Below are 16,452 nucleotides of genomic sequence, written 5' to 3'. Positions count from 1 at the left end.
TGTCTATGTGCTGAGTCAGACACCTCTCATGTGTCACTAGGCCCTCTCTGAGGACCCCCGTGGGTGGCTGACTCAGCGTGGGCTCTGCAGACTTCAGGCAAGGTGCACAGTAACAGCATGTCATCTCCTGCCCACATCAATCACCTCCACCTCCACCCCTTGCCTTGGGGCTTCCTCATCAACCCAGGCAGATGCTAGGTGCAAGACCTTGCAGGGTCCAGATGTGTCGGGAACTGGTGCTCTGTGAAGCACCTTGGATCAATGAGAGACGGCAGCTGGTGGTGTAGGGCCCAGCCCTACGGGGCTTAGTGGGTATTCTCCCCGTGCGCGGAGATGGGAGATTGTAATAAATAAAGGCACAAGACAAAGAGATAAAGAGAAAACAGCTGGGCCCCGGGGACCACTACCATCGAGACGCGGAGACCGATAGTGGCCCCAAATAGCTGCGCTCGCTGATATTTATTGCATACAACACAAGGGGGCAGGGTAAGGAGGGTGAATCTTCTAAGTGATTGACAAGGTGAAGCAAGTCATGTGATTACAGGATAGGGGGCCCTTCCCTTTTAGGTACCGAAGCAGAGAGAGAAGGAAGCAGAGATCAGCATTTTCTTCTCTGCACTTATAAGAAAGATCAAAGACTTTAAGACTTTCACTGTTTCTTCTACTGCTATCTACTACGAACTTCAAAGAGGAACCAGGAGTACCAGAGGAGCATGAAAGTGGACAAGGAGTGTGACCATTGAAGCACAGCACCACAGGGAGGGGTTAAGGCCTCCGGATGACTGGCGGGCAGGCCTGGATAATATCCAACCTTCCACAAGAAGCTGGTGGAGCAGAGTGTTCCCTGACTTCTCCAAGGAAAGGAGACTCCCTTTCACGGTCTGCTAAGTAACGGGTGTCTTCCCAGACACTGGCGTTACCGCTTGACCAAGGAGCCCTCAAGGGGCCCTTATATGGGCGTAAGGACAGAAGGCTCACTTCTTGCCTTCTAGGTCACGTCTCACAATGTCCCTTCAGCACCTGACCCTATGCCCGTCGGTTATTCCTAGGTTATATTAGTAATGCAATAAAGAGTAATATTAAAAGCTAATGATTAATGTTTATAATAATGATTGATAATTGTTCATGATCATCTCTATATCTAATTTGTATTATGACTATTCTTATTCAAACTATTTTCTTTATTACACTGAAACAGTTTGTGCCTTCAGTCTCTTGCCTAGGCACCTGGGTAGTCCTCCACCCACGTGGTAGATCACTTTTTAGTCTTCTCCCTAGAGCTTCTGTCCTCAGACACAGTTCACACAGCTCTCGGGGCCACATTGCAAGATCAGCATTTAGAATTTTGTGTTTTAAAACTTTTTTAAATTTTAATTTTTGTGGGTACATAGTAGGTGTATATATTTATAGGGGACATGAGACATTTTGATATAGGCATGCAATGTGAAATAAAAACATCATGGAGAATGGGGTATCCACTTCCATAAGCATGTACTCTTTGAGTTACAAACAATTCAATTACACTCTTTAAGTTGTTTTAAAATGTATAGTTAAGTTATTGTTGACTATCGTCACCCTGTTGTGCTATCAAATAGTAGGTCTTACTTATTCTAACTATTTTTTTGTATGTATTAACCATCCCCACCTCCCGTATTCGGCCATAAAAAAGAATGAGATCTAGTCATTTGCAACAACATGGATGGAACTGGAGATTGTTATGTTAAGGGAAATAAGCCAGGTACAGAAAGACAAACATTGCGTATTCTTACTTGTCAGGTCTAAAAAGCAAAACAATTGAACTCGTAGACATAGAGAGTAGAAGGATGGTTACTCTCCGCGTCTGGGAGGATCAGCATTTGGTTATACCTCTCAATGGCCAGTCTGATGAAACATCCTCATAGCAGCTGCCTCTCCACTCCCCACCTTCCCATCCTCTCTCTTTCACTTCTGGCACTGCCTTCTCTAATAAAACCGTAGTGCAACTGGCATCTGCCTCATGCTCTGTTTTCTGGGAAACCCAGACTAATATATATTCTTCACTACTTTCCTGCAGACCTTGGTGCAACAGAACTGTCAGGAAAATTTACTTCAAAAAATTGTACCTTTAAACACCTCTCCTGCCTTTTTATGGATACCGGGCACGTATGAGATTATCAGAGGAAACATTTAGAGGCACAAGGATCTTCATATACCCATTTGTTATTTAGGTTCCCTTTAATTGGGGTTTTATTAGATTCTGAAGTGTTCTACTTTTGTTCATGAACGCTGCCAAGAATGGAAACCTCACTTTCTGAGGTTGTGTGAGTTGCTTGGCACGTGTTTAAGAACCCAGAGCATCTCACCTGCCTCCCTGGGTCTTCCTATGACTCCTCCTCAGAGTCCCAGCACACACACCACCTGCCTGGCACAGGGCTGAGGATGCAGGCTGTGATTTTGATTCTTGTGTTGAGCCTTAGATGGGCATGTAGCATGTTCTAATGGTGAAATAAAGACAATATTGAAGGAAGTCATTGTGAGGGAAATGTGTCTTTTGTTTGAAAGAGCCAAGTGGTGTTACTACTTGTGATCGTGAAGGTCAATCCGAGTGGAATACACTGACCCACAGAGGGCCACCTGTCTTTTGTGGAGGTCTCTGGGGATAACAATAGGGACATCGCTCTAACATGTTTAAAGAGGGAGGGCCAGTGTCCCTGATGATGTGGACAGACACAGAGCTGACTTGAGCACCAGGGATGCTGATTTCAGGTGGTTGAAGGAGGAAGGGGCTGTCCTTCTTCTAGACTCTTCCGTGAGCATCCAGGAAGATGCCATGTCTGCATGGGAACAAGGTGTTGCGGAGGGTCCCAAACAGGAGCATTTTATGAAAGAGAAGTCATTAGGGTGGGTGTCGGGCTGGAGATGATCAGGAGAAGAATGAGAACATCTGAGCTGAGTATTGTGATATAGACTGCAAGACTCATGGCGGCGTTCTCCTGGGAGTGGAATTATTAGACAATCTAATGGATTTGGTTTTGCTGTGGTTGAAGTTGATACTGACTTTTTCCTCTACTACCACCCTACTAACCCCTTCCCCAGAAGAAAAGATAAGCGAAATCCCACATGTATCAACCCCTGCTGTTCTTAGCAGTCATAACTGACTCACTCTCTAGATCCCTTGGAAAACATTGAAGAAAACACTGCTGACAAATTCGCAGATATCTGAATGCCACATTCATGAGCTCTCAAATACTCTAGTGCTTAGTTCTCTAGATAATTCCAATAGCATATTTTCTACACCTGCATTAAGTTGGTCATTGTGGCTATGCATATTTGTTTAAGGAGAACTTGTACTGCCTTCTGCATATCCTAACATATTAAGTTACATTGATATCTAAACTGAATGACACATTGGTGGTATTCATGATACCATTGGATCATTTCTGAGATTCCTAAGAAAGAGCTCAGGATTCCAGAATCTCATATCAGGGTTTGCTCTGAAGCCAATTTATTGTGCCCTGTTTCTTGAACACTTGATTTCATTTATTAGTTCAATTATAATAAATGATACTTTTGAACTATGACTACTTCTGTTCAGTGGGCAACATATGTTCTTAGGATGATGAACTTGTAGTTGGAGCTCATTTAGAACAGAGATAAGAGATCACATCTTCTCCTATTTGGGAATGAGAGTGGGGTGGAGAGAAAAGGCAGCCTCTTCCCGAAGATGCTAACTTCTGTCACCTCATGAAAAAGAATCTTTTCCCTAGTGGTTGCTTAGAGAATGACCTACCTCCATCTATCTGTTCATTTGACCATCCACCCATCTACCCATTTATCTACTCATCTATTCATCTATCCATCCATCTATCCATCCATCCATCCATCCATCCATCCATCCATCCATCCATCCATCCATTCATTCATTCATCCACCCACTCATCTATCCATCCACCCATTCATCCATCCATCTGTCCATCCGTCCATCCATCCATCCATCCACCTACCCACCCACCCATCCACCCATTCATCCACCTATCCATTCATCTATCCATCCATTCATTCTTTCAACTACTCATCCATTCATCTATCCATCCACACATCCATCCGCTATTTATTTTAGTAGAGCCTAGCTCTGGGTGCTTATATTATTTAAACATTAATAAAGATCTGATAGCATTTCTGGAATTGAACCCTTGGCTGCTGTTTGACTCTGCTTATTCCTAAAAGCCAAGAGTTCTCAAAACTCCAGCCTGTGGTGTAAATGAAGTCACATTTACCTTCAAACTCAAATCTCACTGCCTCCTAACTCCTCACCTGCTGACAGAGGCCCTCAGGAGAGATGCTGCACACAGTACTGAGAGATGCTTAAGTACAGTGGCTAAAAGGAAGGTTCCAGAGCCAGCTTCTTGGGGGCTGAATTCTGCCTCTGCCTCTTCCCCACTTTGTGGGCTTGAGCAAATTCCTCTCTGTACCTCAGGATATAATTGGTAAAGTGAGGCTGATGAGGACACTAAGGGCATCTACCCCATCAGGGATGCTGTCAGAACTCAATAAGTTGATGATGCTTGAGCACCCTTGAAGCCTGGCCCCAGCAGCATGAACTGTGATTACCCAACACCCAGCCTGGCAAAGACTCTCTCCACTATAAGTTCAGTGAAACTGCGACTGCCTGGCATTGTAAAGACCAGACCCTGGGAATAGGGTAGCTCTTGGAGAATTCCTCCTCTGCCCTAAGACCTCCATTGAAAATGTCAAAAGGTCTCAAAGAATTCTGAAATGAGATACTTTCAATAACAAGTTCTTTTTTGTCAGGATCATTTTTTGATGCGAGACACTGTCTCCTATGACATAAATCACCTTCATTGTGTCTCCATTAAATACAACCTGACATAAAAACCCCATCTTAGAAATCCCGAAAAAATGACTCCTTTTCTCCCCTGTGCACATTTCATTTCGGTTTTCTTTTGGTTTCTAAAAGTGATCTTTTATGGAACAAGTTATTCACGACATTTGAAAAGCATCCATGTTTAAGGCATTTAAAGACAGTGGGGTTGAGCATGCACCTATTTTGCACTTGCCTTCCATTTAATTTGACTTTATTCTACTCTAAAACACTGTTCTTTTATTCCATGAAATTTTCTTTTATTTGAGCCATCTATGAATTATGCAGGGAAAGATACTGGATTTGAATGCCAGAGTTTAATCACCTGAGGCTGCTGTTGCATCTTGGATTTGGTCCAACTCAATAGTAGTCAGATTTCACCCAGTGCAGCAAACGTACGAGCCTTGTGTTTAAAAAGAGGAGGCATCAACATAAGGACAGACAAAAAGAAGCAGGCATTTTCACTTGCAAATCTACTATATTTAAGAAATAGTCTTCCTGATTTAAATCATTTCACATTGACTCAGATGGAGGGTGAACAGTGTTGGTAATAAGTGGGAAGCTTTACTTTGCTTCTTTATGGGATTATTGTCTGCAATAAGCATATGTGAGGATGGTTTACTTTATTAATATAAATCTTGATCATTTATTCTATTTATTTATACTTCTCAGACTCTGAAAGCAAGGTTTTCCCAGATGATCCATTTACCATTAATTAAGGGTTGACAAATGACCTGAGAATTTCTTATGACAATGTTGAATGCCAAAGGGAACTGATTGTTACTTTTCTGATACTGTTTTTAGGCTAAAGACCTGGACCCAAATATGAATTTTGAGGGTACCTTATCCCTTAGTCACCCATCATGGTTTTCTCCTTGTTCACTGCTCTGCTGTTTTTTTCTAGGATCCCATTCAGATAGTGGCGTCACAGTAGCAATTCCTGAGGGCAAGGAAGTCTAGGGTCCAGTCTTTACTCTGTCACTCATTAGCTGCATGATCTAGGGCAAGTCATGCTCCTTCTACCTCCCTCATTTTCTTCCCCTGAAAGTTAGAGACTTGGCCAGGCACAGTGGCTCACGCCTGTAATCCCAGCACTTTTGGAGGCTGAGGCGGGTGGATCATGGGGTCAGGAGTCTAAGACCAGCCCGGCCAACATGGTGAAACCCCATCTCTACTAAAAATACAAAAATTAGCTGGGTGTGGTGGCATGTGCCTGTAATCCTAGCTACTCTGTAGGCTGAGGTAGGAGAATCACTTGAACCTGGGAGGCAGAGGTTTCAGTGAGCTGAGATCCAGCCGCTGCACTCCAGCCTGGGACAGAGTGAGACTCTGTCTCAGAAAAAAAAAAAAAAAAAAAAAAAAAAAAAAAAAAAGTTAGAGACTTTATAAGCTTTTCAGTCCTTTCCAACTCAAAGCATACTTTTTGATAACAACCAAAAAATGAGATTGACTAAATGCTTCTCTCTCCATCAACTAGAATCACGTTAAGCTTTGAGGAAACACTCTTTCTGTTTACATGTGTGGTGCATTTCACACGGCTCCCCAGACTTCACACCCAGAGAATCTTGCCCAAAGAGTTAAGTCTGACCTTAAAAGACTTCATACTTGTAGTTAACCTGGTAAAATGAAAATGCACAAGATAGGCATAAGCAATGGCAGAAAAAATAGTTTTTAAGTAGGAGGAAATATAAGAGTTTCTTAGTTGATTAAAATTTATTTAAAAAGAACACATTGGGCCAGGCGCAGTGGCTCACGCCTGTAATCCCAGCACTTTGGGAGGCTGAGGTGGGTGGATTATGACATCAGGAGATCGAGACCATCCTGGCTAACACAGTGAAACCCTGTCTCTATTAAAAACACAAAAAACTAGCCGGGTGTGGTGGTGGGCGCCTGTAGTCCCAGCTACTCGGGAGGCCGAGGGAGGAGAATGGTGTGAATCCGGGAGGTGGAGGTTGCAGTGAGCTGAGATCTCCCACCACTGCATTCCAGCCTGGGTGACAGAGCGAGACTCCGTTTCATTAAAAAAAAAAAAGACATTGGATATGGTGACTGGAATGAAAATACAGCAGCCTAATGAGCGATATTAACAAAAGTAATAATGCTGATCTTGTAGCTGATACAGAACATTGGCTGTTGCCTTCATATTTTCAGTGAAGTTATGCTTGATCTCCCTCCTGGTTTCTCTTGTTACTGGTGACCTGCATTCCCAGAGCAGTGGATGTGGATGAGAGGGTTGGTCTGTGCAGCTTCAGTACATCCTTGCTTGGTGGATCTATTCCTGGTCTCACTAGCACCGTGCTTTACCCATCTGAGCTAAAGTAACACAGAACTTGGTATAGTGCAAGAGACGTTTGGAACTATAAAAGAGGCAAAAGTAATCCCAAGTATATCTGATAACAATTTCTTTTTTCTTTTCTTTTTTGCCTTTAGCGACAAGGTGCTGGGGCAACCAATGGAAAAGACAAGACATCTGGTGAAAATGGTAAGAGGACATGAATAGTCCAAGTTCTTTCTCTTTTGCCATCTGCAGCCCTGGGTACGCAGCAGGTGTGGATCATGCATCCCATCCCAATCAGCTTACTATATGTGTCTGTGCTTCAGCTGACAGTGGATTTTAGCAATTCACAGTGAGCACTGAGGTCTGGTTTTACGAAGACAACTGAGCTAGCTAAATGCCGTAATAAGTTTCCTTCCCATAGGAGGACTCCCATTTTGGGCAACGTGGTAATTACAATGCAAATATAGTTCTCTGCTTTCTTCATTAGGGTGGGTGAGAATCATCCAAGTTGTTGTGAGGATAAAATGAGATCAAATGAGATAAGTGATTTGAAAACTGTGAAGTACACAACTTCTGAAATTATGTTTTAAAAGTTGCTTCAGCCCTCTGGAGCACACAGAATGCGGTGCTGGTCCACTGGAAGCTGCTGAGTCAGTGAATGTCACTGCAGCGAATCACCAGCAAATAAAAATGATAGCGGTGACAGGAACGTTGCATCCTGCCTCTCCATGGGCCCGTCTCAACCATGGTCCTAAACTGTAGGAATGATCATCACATTTTTATGGATCAGGAAACGGACGCTTGGCATTGGGGTGAGATTTAGCTAGAAATGGAAGGTCCATGGATCCTGAAGGAAATAGAGCCAGTTGGAACCCCAGGTCCCTAACTTTAGCAATTGACATAAGAACAAGCATAATAATAAAAAATACCCAGTGGTATGCACCAAGGGCCACAGCATAGTTCCGGTGAGGTGGACTCTGGGTGTTCTTCCTTTCTGTTAACTCAAGAGGAACTCTCCTTTTACGGAAAATGACTCTTGCTTCCAACTGGGTGAAATCGATGCTGGTGTCCACCAGTCAGATTGTGGATAATGCCAATCTCAAATACCACCTGTTAAAATTCCCTGGGGCCTGACAAGCCCTTTGGAGTCTCTGTGGTGGGTCTGAGCTGAGCAAGACTCAAGTACAAGAATGTTGCTCTGCGTCTGCAGGCTGCCAACGTGCCCACCCATTTAGGGCAGTCCTGTAGGGCAGGGTGAGTGCAGTGTCCCCTGGGTAAAGGGGTCATCATATCAGTAAGTAGAGAGGTGGGGACTCCACAATGTCCTAATTGGAGCGAGAGGGCTGGGAGAAGAAGGAAACAAGGTTTTCCATGAGGCTGATGGCTCTTCCTTTGCTGCCCGGGGCTTTCCCTGTCTCCTGTGTGTGAGTTGGGGTAGGTGTGTGGGGTCCTGGCAAGGAAGGCAGGAAGCAGAGGAGGGAGTAAAGGATGAGGCTTAAAAGGGAGGAGCAATAATACAGTTGCCTATATGAGGAAGGACCCACTGCCTGCCATAGGGGAGCATAGGGCGCTGTGAGCCTCCACTGATTTTCCTAATTCATACATTCATAGCCATCTGTTCATGCAAGTTCCTTTCCACTGACCCTCACAACCTTAGAATTACAGAGTTTTACAGTCAAAAGGCTTCTCAGAGATCCTCTATTGTAGTGATTCTCTTTTTTGAGATGGAGTTTTGCTCTTGTCGCCCAGGCTGGAGTGCAATGGGATGATCTCGGCTCACTGCAGCCTCCGCCTCCTGGGTTCAAGTGATTCTTCTGCCTCAGCCTCCTGAGTAGCTGGAATTACAGGCACCCATCACCACGCCTGGCTAATTTTTGTATTTTTAGTAGAGACAGGGTTTCACCATGTTGGCCAGGCTGGTCTCGAACTCCCGAACTCAGCTGATCCACCCGGCTTGGCCTCCCAAGTGCTGGGATTACAGGTGTGAGCCACCACACCCAGCCAACATTTTTGTTCTCACAACTTCTTTCCATTTTAAAGAATTCTTGAGGACCCCAAAGAACTTTTGTTTATGTTGGTGATATCTATTGATGTTTGTCATACTGGAACCCTACTGACTCCAACATAGATGGCACTGAAGAAAAGACCTGAAGCCAGTGAACGAGACATAGGATTTATTGAGGGGATTTACCTTATACGGCAGTCCAGTGGTGGGGGGCTGGATAAAAGAACCACAACTGCGTGTAACAAGCTTGCAGTTTACACAGTGTTTTCACTTAGCACCCTCCCTCTAGCAACTTCTACTTGGCAATCTACATTCATTCCAAAACAAAGGTCCCCAATTCCCTGTATGGCCTGCATCCCATGGGATGGGCTGGGAATTCAGATGTTCCTCACAGATAGGAATGAATCTCTAGATTGGCCACTCCCAGATTCCTTAGCTCGGAACTCAACTCTAAGCACACATTCTTCTTAGACCATAGGGTCATTCTCAGGATATGCTTAAGTTACGCTATTGATATCAGATGTATCCGCCATACACTGTCTCCTATGTTAGAAATTAAAACGGAGACAGTTTTCAATGGTTTTCTTATTAATTTATTAAAAATAAAATAATAAACCTACTACATGTTAATGTAAGTAACATTAAAAAAAATGAAAAGTCATTGTATTTTCCAAAATGGAAAAGGATATTTAGTAAAAAGTGGCAATTTTACATTTCTGCAACGCTCTTTAAAGTCTGGCTTGACAGAGGACAGCTGGATTTCCATACTGGCTTCTGCGTTCAACCTGTTATATCACATGATGTATAGCCTACGGAAAATTCCTCTGTTCACTTGGGAGAGTACGAGATTTAAAAAAGCAAATAATATCCTTTAAGATCAAACTCTTACCTTTGATAATAATAGTGTCTTTTATAAGACCAAAAATGTTTTTGATCTTTCGGGCTCCCTTCAAGGATGTAGGCACCCCCCAGGGTACCCGGTTCACACTTCGGGAACTACTGCTCAGCGTGTCTCATGTCATGCCTTGAGGAGCCTGAAGACCAGGCACATGGTGACGAAGCCAGGACTAGGTCTTGTGTGTTCGATGTCTCTGCCCCTTGGCTTTACGTTGCTATCCTATTGGTTCTTCAAAGCACGCTGACATGCTCAGTGCTTTGCACCAAAGGGAATTGCCGGCTACTATAGGTGATGCCACCTTCTGCCATTCAAAGACATGGAACTTCTTTTAGCTGAAAACTGGTCCACACCAGTGGAAACTGAGTGAGGTTTTTTATGGAGGTATGAAAATTAATTAAATAGAAATATTCCTGATGCTATGAATAAGGCTTTTCATTAGATAATTCTAGATATTAAATGACAGTCCTTTTGGGGTAGAAAAGGGAATTTGAGATTGTTTTACAATTACCAGATAATGGCAATGTATAAATGTAAATTATTATTAACAAGCTATAGTTTAATTTCAGCTAAAACTGCCTATATATGATATTTGTTCATGATACTTTATTATAATATAAAGTCTGTGCTTTTGCCTCTAAAAAGGAGCAAAGACAAAAACCGAAACAGCCCAAGAAAGATGAGGGTAAAAACTTCTAGAAGTGATCTAAAAAACATTTTCCTAAAGAATTGAAGTTACTTAATTTTTTTTTCTTAAATTCCTGATATGAGAAGATCATCTTGGAATTTCCGTTTTAACCTAGTATTACATTCCATTGAAATTCAAATGGTTTTATTCTGTCATTACAGGTATCTAGGGAGATCTATTATGTTAATGTATATTTCCTATTAATATCAAATGAAGCTGTCTACATGTCTTGAAGGAGCAAGGACCCTTGGGAATTGAAATATGAAGTATTTAAAAAACCATCAAAATGTTATGAGATTTGGATAGTAACACTTAATAATAAAAGGAACATTCTCAATTGTATTAATTGTCCATACAAGTCAGGGTGTTCTTAATCCACATATTGTAAATTTAGTTGAGGTCTCCATTTAACACATAAAGCAATAAAGACTGTGGGAGTAAACTATGGATGCCTTGAAATTATTTGAATCACAAAAGACCCAAGTCAGGTACGTTAAAACTTCAGAAGGTGTTTAGATTATTGGGCTTTCCTGCCATTTCATTACATGGAATATTATCTTGAAAGCACCATTTGCTGGGAACCAAATTTCTCATAAATTCAATATTTATTTTAGTTGTTGTTGTCATCACGGTATTTCTGATGTGAAATATGACCTACTGCATACTCTCCAGAATGTTTCAAAATCCTCCTCATTTTCCCAGGATGTTAGCCTCAGTACACACACTCAAATCCAATGTTTCTACTAGAACTAGATTTTGTGGTATCATCTGCAGTAGGAAGACAGGTTGTTCAGAAATATTAGGGTTACAATTATTTTTAAATGTAGAAAATAAATGTTTCAGGGCTTGGAGGTTCAGAGATTTTTCATTCCTATGTGAGCAAAGTGCCTTCATCATTTGATTAGTTAGGCCACAGATTTCATTTGTTTCTGGAAATAACTTTCTAGTTGAAAGAAACAATAGCTCATAGCTTCCATTATAAATCTTTTTGTCTCATATAAATGGCTAAATTAAATTCAAACATGTTTACACATACAGCCACAACCATCTGAATCTAGATTATTCACCACAAATTAGTAATTTGAACACAACCAAAAGATTTTTGGGGGAAACTCTAATATTGCTGGATTTCTTGATCCATCCCTTGATATTGGTTGTCCAGAGAGACTGCAAGAGTTAATTTTTTTTATTGACATACAAAAGCAGAAAAATACTGGAAAGAGAGTGGCTGCTGGGAGCCTTCCAACCTGAAAAAGAGATTTATGAATAATAAATCTCGTGATGGGGCTTACTTGCAGAGCCTGGAGGCTTACCCAAGCTAAATTGAATTTCTAAAACTGGAATGGATTTCTCTTGACTTAGTGAGCTGTGATGCATTTGTTTCCAAAAGGCTGTATTTCTGCCGGTGGAAGGTGTATGAACACACCTGATTTTAAGAAAAGAATCTCCTCACATCCAGGCTGTAGGTAAATGCTACAGATGAAAGTATTATTTTGAACTACCTTTGGGACTCACTGCAGTTGTGTTTGTTTGAGTGTGAGTAGCCTTGCACAAGCTCAGGCTCCATGCTTGAATACCTGTGCCCCTTTTTTGGGAGAGAGACTGTGGCCTGAGAAGTTTCTAGTAGGTGTGGGGATATTCTAGGAGTCCTTAAGACTTAGTTTGATTTGATATGATTATATGATTGCCAAGAATAAATAAGATGAAATGTTAATGTACTGGGTACTTTCCTTTCCCTATTTTAAATAAATCCCAAACCTTAGAAGTTTAAGTTTATCTCACCTTTGGATTTTGAGGAAACACGCATATGTGTACACACACAGAATCACTTTCTTATTTTACTGCTCTTAAGTAGGTAGAGAGACAGGTCCCAAGAAGGACTTGCATTTATACGCAGACAGATGTACATGCTACCATTAAATGAAGTATAATTTTTCAAATAAAAAATATGATTCAAAAATTTATTTCCAAAGAAATTTCATCAACCCCTACCCCTGGCCCTTTGTGGCTCCATATCTCCCAGTAGACATTCATCCCCCTCCCACTTGTGTCTGTGTTCTTGGTGCAAGATTATCTTTCAAGACCTATGTGCTGACTTAGGCAGATTTTGCTTAGGATATATTTTATCCATCACCTCTCCTGGGTATATTGAAGTGTGTGGAGTGAGGTTTTGTGTGCAAGGCTGGGCATCAGGTTGGAGTAATAAGAAACTGGTGTTGAGTCCAGAAACCAAAGATGATTGAGTGATTACTATCATGCCCAAGAGAAGAGGTCCGTTTTGGCAGAAGATGCTGCCTGGCTGATCTTGCTCCTGGGCACAGCGGGGCTGGGATGGAAGGCAAGAGGAAGAGATCCATTCTAGAAAGACTACAGAGGGAACACGCCCTTCCCCTGCCTGCAGCAGTGACTCAGCTCTGCTCTGATTCAGATGTGGGTTGTGGTCAGATCAGAATTTGAGGATGGATCAGGGAACACAGAAGACAGAGCTTGCGATTCAGAGTTTTGCTGTTCCTGTAGGCCAGTGGGTGCAGGTGTCTGGAATCCAGGGGGAGGTCAAGCTTGAGTCCACACTGAGGGTCTAATATGCCAATTCTGCACAAATCTCAGTAGTCTACATGGAAACTTACCAAGTCAAGATGAGCCTCTTTGAAAAGGAACAGAGACAACTTTGAGTATCCAGCTGCAACGTGTGTCAGAAATATGCTGTTTATAACTTTCACAGACAGCACTGGCTGTGAAAAAAACACCTCCCTAAAGTCATTAATGTCTAAGGTGTGCAACATGTCCCAGGCCAGAAAGCTCTCAATCTGTTTCCTGCTAGGACAGTGAAACCCTCAGCTGCCTAAAGCTCAGAGTCCACCATAGTGACAGATAGTGAGTGCTGCTATGAATACCAGAGGCACATGGGTGGTGGCGCCTTCAAGGTAAAAAATCAAACAGCTCTGGTCTCTTTCTGGGGGTTCTTGGCTCTTTATCTTCTTCCTTTTCCATATTTGAAGAAATCAGAAAAAAAAATCAAAACAATAATGGCTGATGTTCAAGAGATGGGGTCCTTTGTGCTTTTGGCTCCAAACACTCTAAAGAGTCTCTATTCCAGAAGGAAGAAATGGACACACAAAGCTGCTCTGATATTGATCCAGATGGGGAAAGAATGACGTTGGAATGGCTTATTAAGCCAGGCATTTAAAGCCATCGCAGTCTCCAGACAAACCCAGTCAATGGGTGATATTGCTCAACAAGTGAGCTGATTCTGTCTGAAGGTTACCGTAGGGGTTAGTGCTGAGAGGGAATTTATTAACATCCATCCCAGTTAAAAGAGTGACTTTTTGTTTGTTTTGCCCTTCAGAGTGAGCATTATAATAACTTCATTGAGCAAGGAAAACCTTGGATAAGGACGGTGCTTCTGATCAGTCTGGGGTGTGAAAGTGCTTGAAGCATTGTGGACAGAAGCGGAGATTCCTACCCACCCCTAGTTGCAATTCTTTACATCTCTATAGATTTGCATAGTTTTAAAAAATGCTCCCCCATGCTGTCTTCCCTTTGATTTCACCATGGCCTTGCAGGTGGGTTTGGAGAGGATCTCAGGCAAAGTTGCTGGTGAGCTCGGGATTGTCCCAAGGTCACATTAAATAAGAGGAGGAAAGTTTTGGTCATCAGACCCACAGTCCAAACACACCAGGTCGTCTCTATTTATACTTTCTCCTGACTTCCCTCTTGACCAGGGTCTTGTTTGTAAGTGGGGAACTTGGGTGGGCTGTGATCAAAGCCCCTTGGAACAGAATAAGGTTAACGGGCTTACATCTCAGCCAAACCAGAAACTATTGTCTCCATAGTACCATTATCTCATCAGTTTAGTTAACTAGCCTTTGACAAATAGGGGTGGTCTCAGACTAATCATAGAGACAGCCGTGATAATTTTCAAAATTAAAACATCAAAGCAACATGCTCATTTATAGCCTTTTCATATTTCACCTCCCCTCTTCCTCACCCTTTCTCTTTCTCTCTCTTTTCCTTCCCTTCCTTTCCTTTTTTTTCCTTCCTTCCCTCCCTCCTTCCTTCCTCTCCTCCATCTTCCTCTTCCCTCCCCCTTTCCTCCCCTTCCTCCATCTTTTCTTCCTACCTTTCATCCTTTTCTTCCTTCTTTCTTTTCGAGACTGAGCAGTGGACAGCTTTAGATGAGCTGAAATAGAATTTCACTCCACATCATACAGAGAAAGCCTATATACTTTGGTGAAAAAGTGAAGTTATAAATTATTCTAAATGAATTGCTCTTAAAGATCTTCTTCAAGATCTTGGACATGAAGTAGCTTTAGCCTGAACCAGGAACATGTGGATCTTTTTAGCCTTTGGAATCCTGCCCCAAGCAGGAGATATTCCAGGTTTCAAATGTTTCAGGTTCTGCTTGTCAATTACTTTTATGGAAACAGTATTTCTCGTGTGCTTGAAAACATTTTTGCTCTTTTAAGTAGGTGAAACACTCGGAATCTTATTTATAGAATTAATTTACACTGCAGGCAGTTTTTCAGAAGCAAAATCCAACCTAAATTTCAGGCTGGGCCAAATGATAAGATGGCTTAAATTTGTAGGTTTCATATTAGTTAGGTACATCTGGGATTACAAAAGCACAGAAAAATGCTAATATTTCCCCTTGGAAAAGAACTGTCAGTAGACGGAGTGGGCTGAATTGTCCTTAGAGAGTAGATCTCCCTCTCAAGCTAGATCTGTTCTCCCCTCCATATGAGGTAGGGAAGAGTCCACTTCGCAGCCCTGGGCGTGTCTCCAGGATACCCTTAGAGCAACCACAGAACATGCTTCAGACCCCGGGGCAGAAGTCCCCTGGTCACCCAAGAAAGCACTCTAGCAGCCAATCTAGAACGTAGCTCGGGGGAGATGCAGACCCGGAAAAGGAGAAACCAGAATCCCAGGGAGGCCTATCTGGAGGAGCAGACAGACAGGGGCTTTGGCCTGTTGAAAGGCACAGCTAAGCTGTGGCAACTTTGCAGAGACTAGTACGTTGCTAGAATTAAGAAATAAAGGCCCTGTGCGGTGGCTCCCAGCACTTTGGGAGGCCGAGGCAGGTGGATCACCTGAAGTCAGGAGTTTGAGGCCAGCCCGGCCAACATGGTGAAACTCCATCTCTACTAAAAAAACACAAAAATTATCTGGGCGTGGTGGCGGGCACCTGTAATCCCAGGTACTTGGGAGGCTGAGGTATGAGAATCACTTGAACCCAGAAGGCGGAGATTGAGGTGAGCAGAGATGGTGCCCCTGCACTCCAGCCTGGGCAACAGAATGAGACTCTGTCTCAAAAAAAGTGCCTCCTAATCACTTCTACCCGTTGGACTTCCCCAACCAAAACTACAGAGCAATGGTTAGGTGGAGCAGGGGAAGAGTGGAGAGTGAATCTGAGAAGCCAGAAATGCATCGTTCCACTGTATCAAGTGACTTTTTCCAGTTCTTGCCAATGCACTTCCCTCCCTGGCCTTTGGGCCAGGTCACCCTATTCCCTTCTCTGTCCCTACTAAGTAAAAAATCTAGCTTATTATATGATAAGTGATTGCAGCTTCCCAAAGACAAAGCAGGAATGATTTTTGTGTATGAATTCTGGATTGGTTTCAGAAAAAAAAGAATAGCAAGAAAAGTGGTTTATTGAAACCATGCTTTCATGTTAACTGTGTAGTGTAATTGGCTGGCTTAGTATTTCTAAAGGAAAGAAAACTGTCAG

At 42.6% G+C, this 16,452-nt stretch overlaps 1 protein-coding gene across 1 annotated transcript in view; it reads left to right on the top strand.

Annotated features, from left to right (window-relative positions):
* The window catches only part of PCP4 (Purkinje cell protein 4), a 62,211-nt gene that overhangs the window by 23,213 nt on the left and 22,546 nt on the right, over positions 1-16,452 (top strand). The window contains exon 2 of the mRNA XM_005548657.3: positions 7,292-7,343. Coding sequence (XP_005548714.1) covers positions 7,292-7,343 — 52 coding nt within the window. The remainder of the gene's footprint in view (positions 1-7,291; positions 7,344-16,452) is intronic.

Source organism: Macaca fascicularis, chromosome 3 (genome assembly GCF_037993035.2).
Source record: "Macaca fascicularis isolate 582-1 chromosome 3, T2T-MFA8v1.1".
Taxonomy (NCBI): Eukaryota; Metazoa; Chordata; class Mammalia; order Primates; family Cercopithecidae; genus Macaca; species Macaca fascicularis.
The sequence above is the reverse complement of the archived record's forward strand: the minus strand, read 5'-3'. Positions and strand labels throughout refer to the sequence as shown.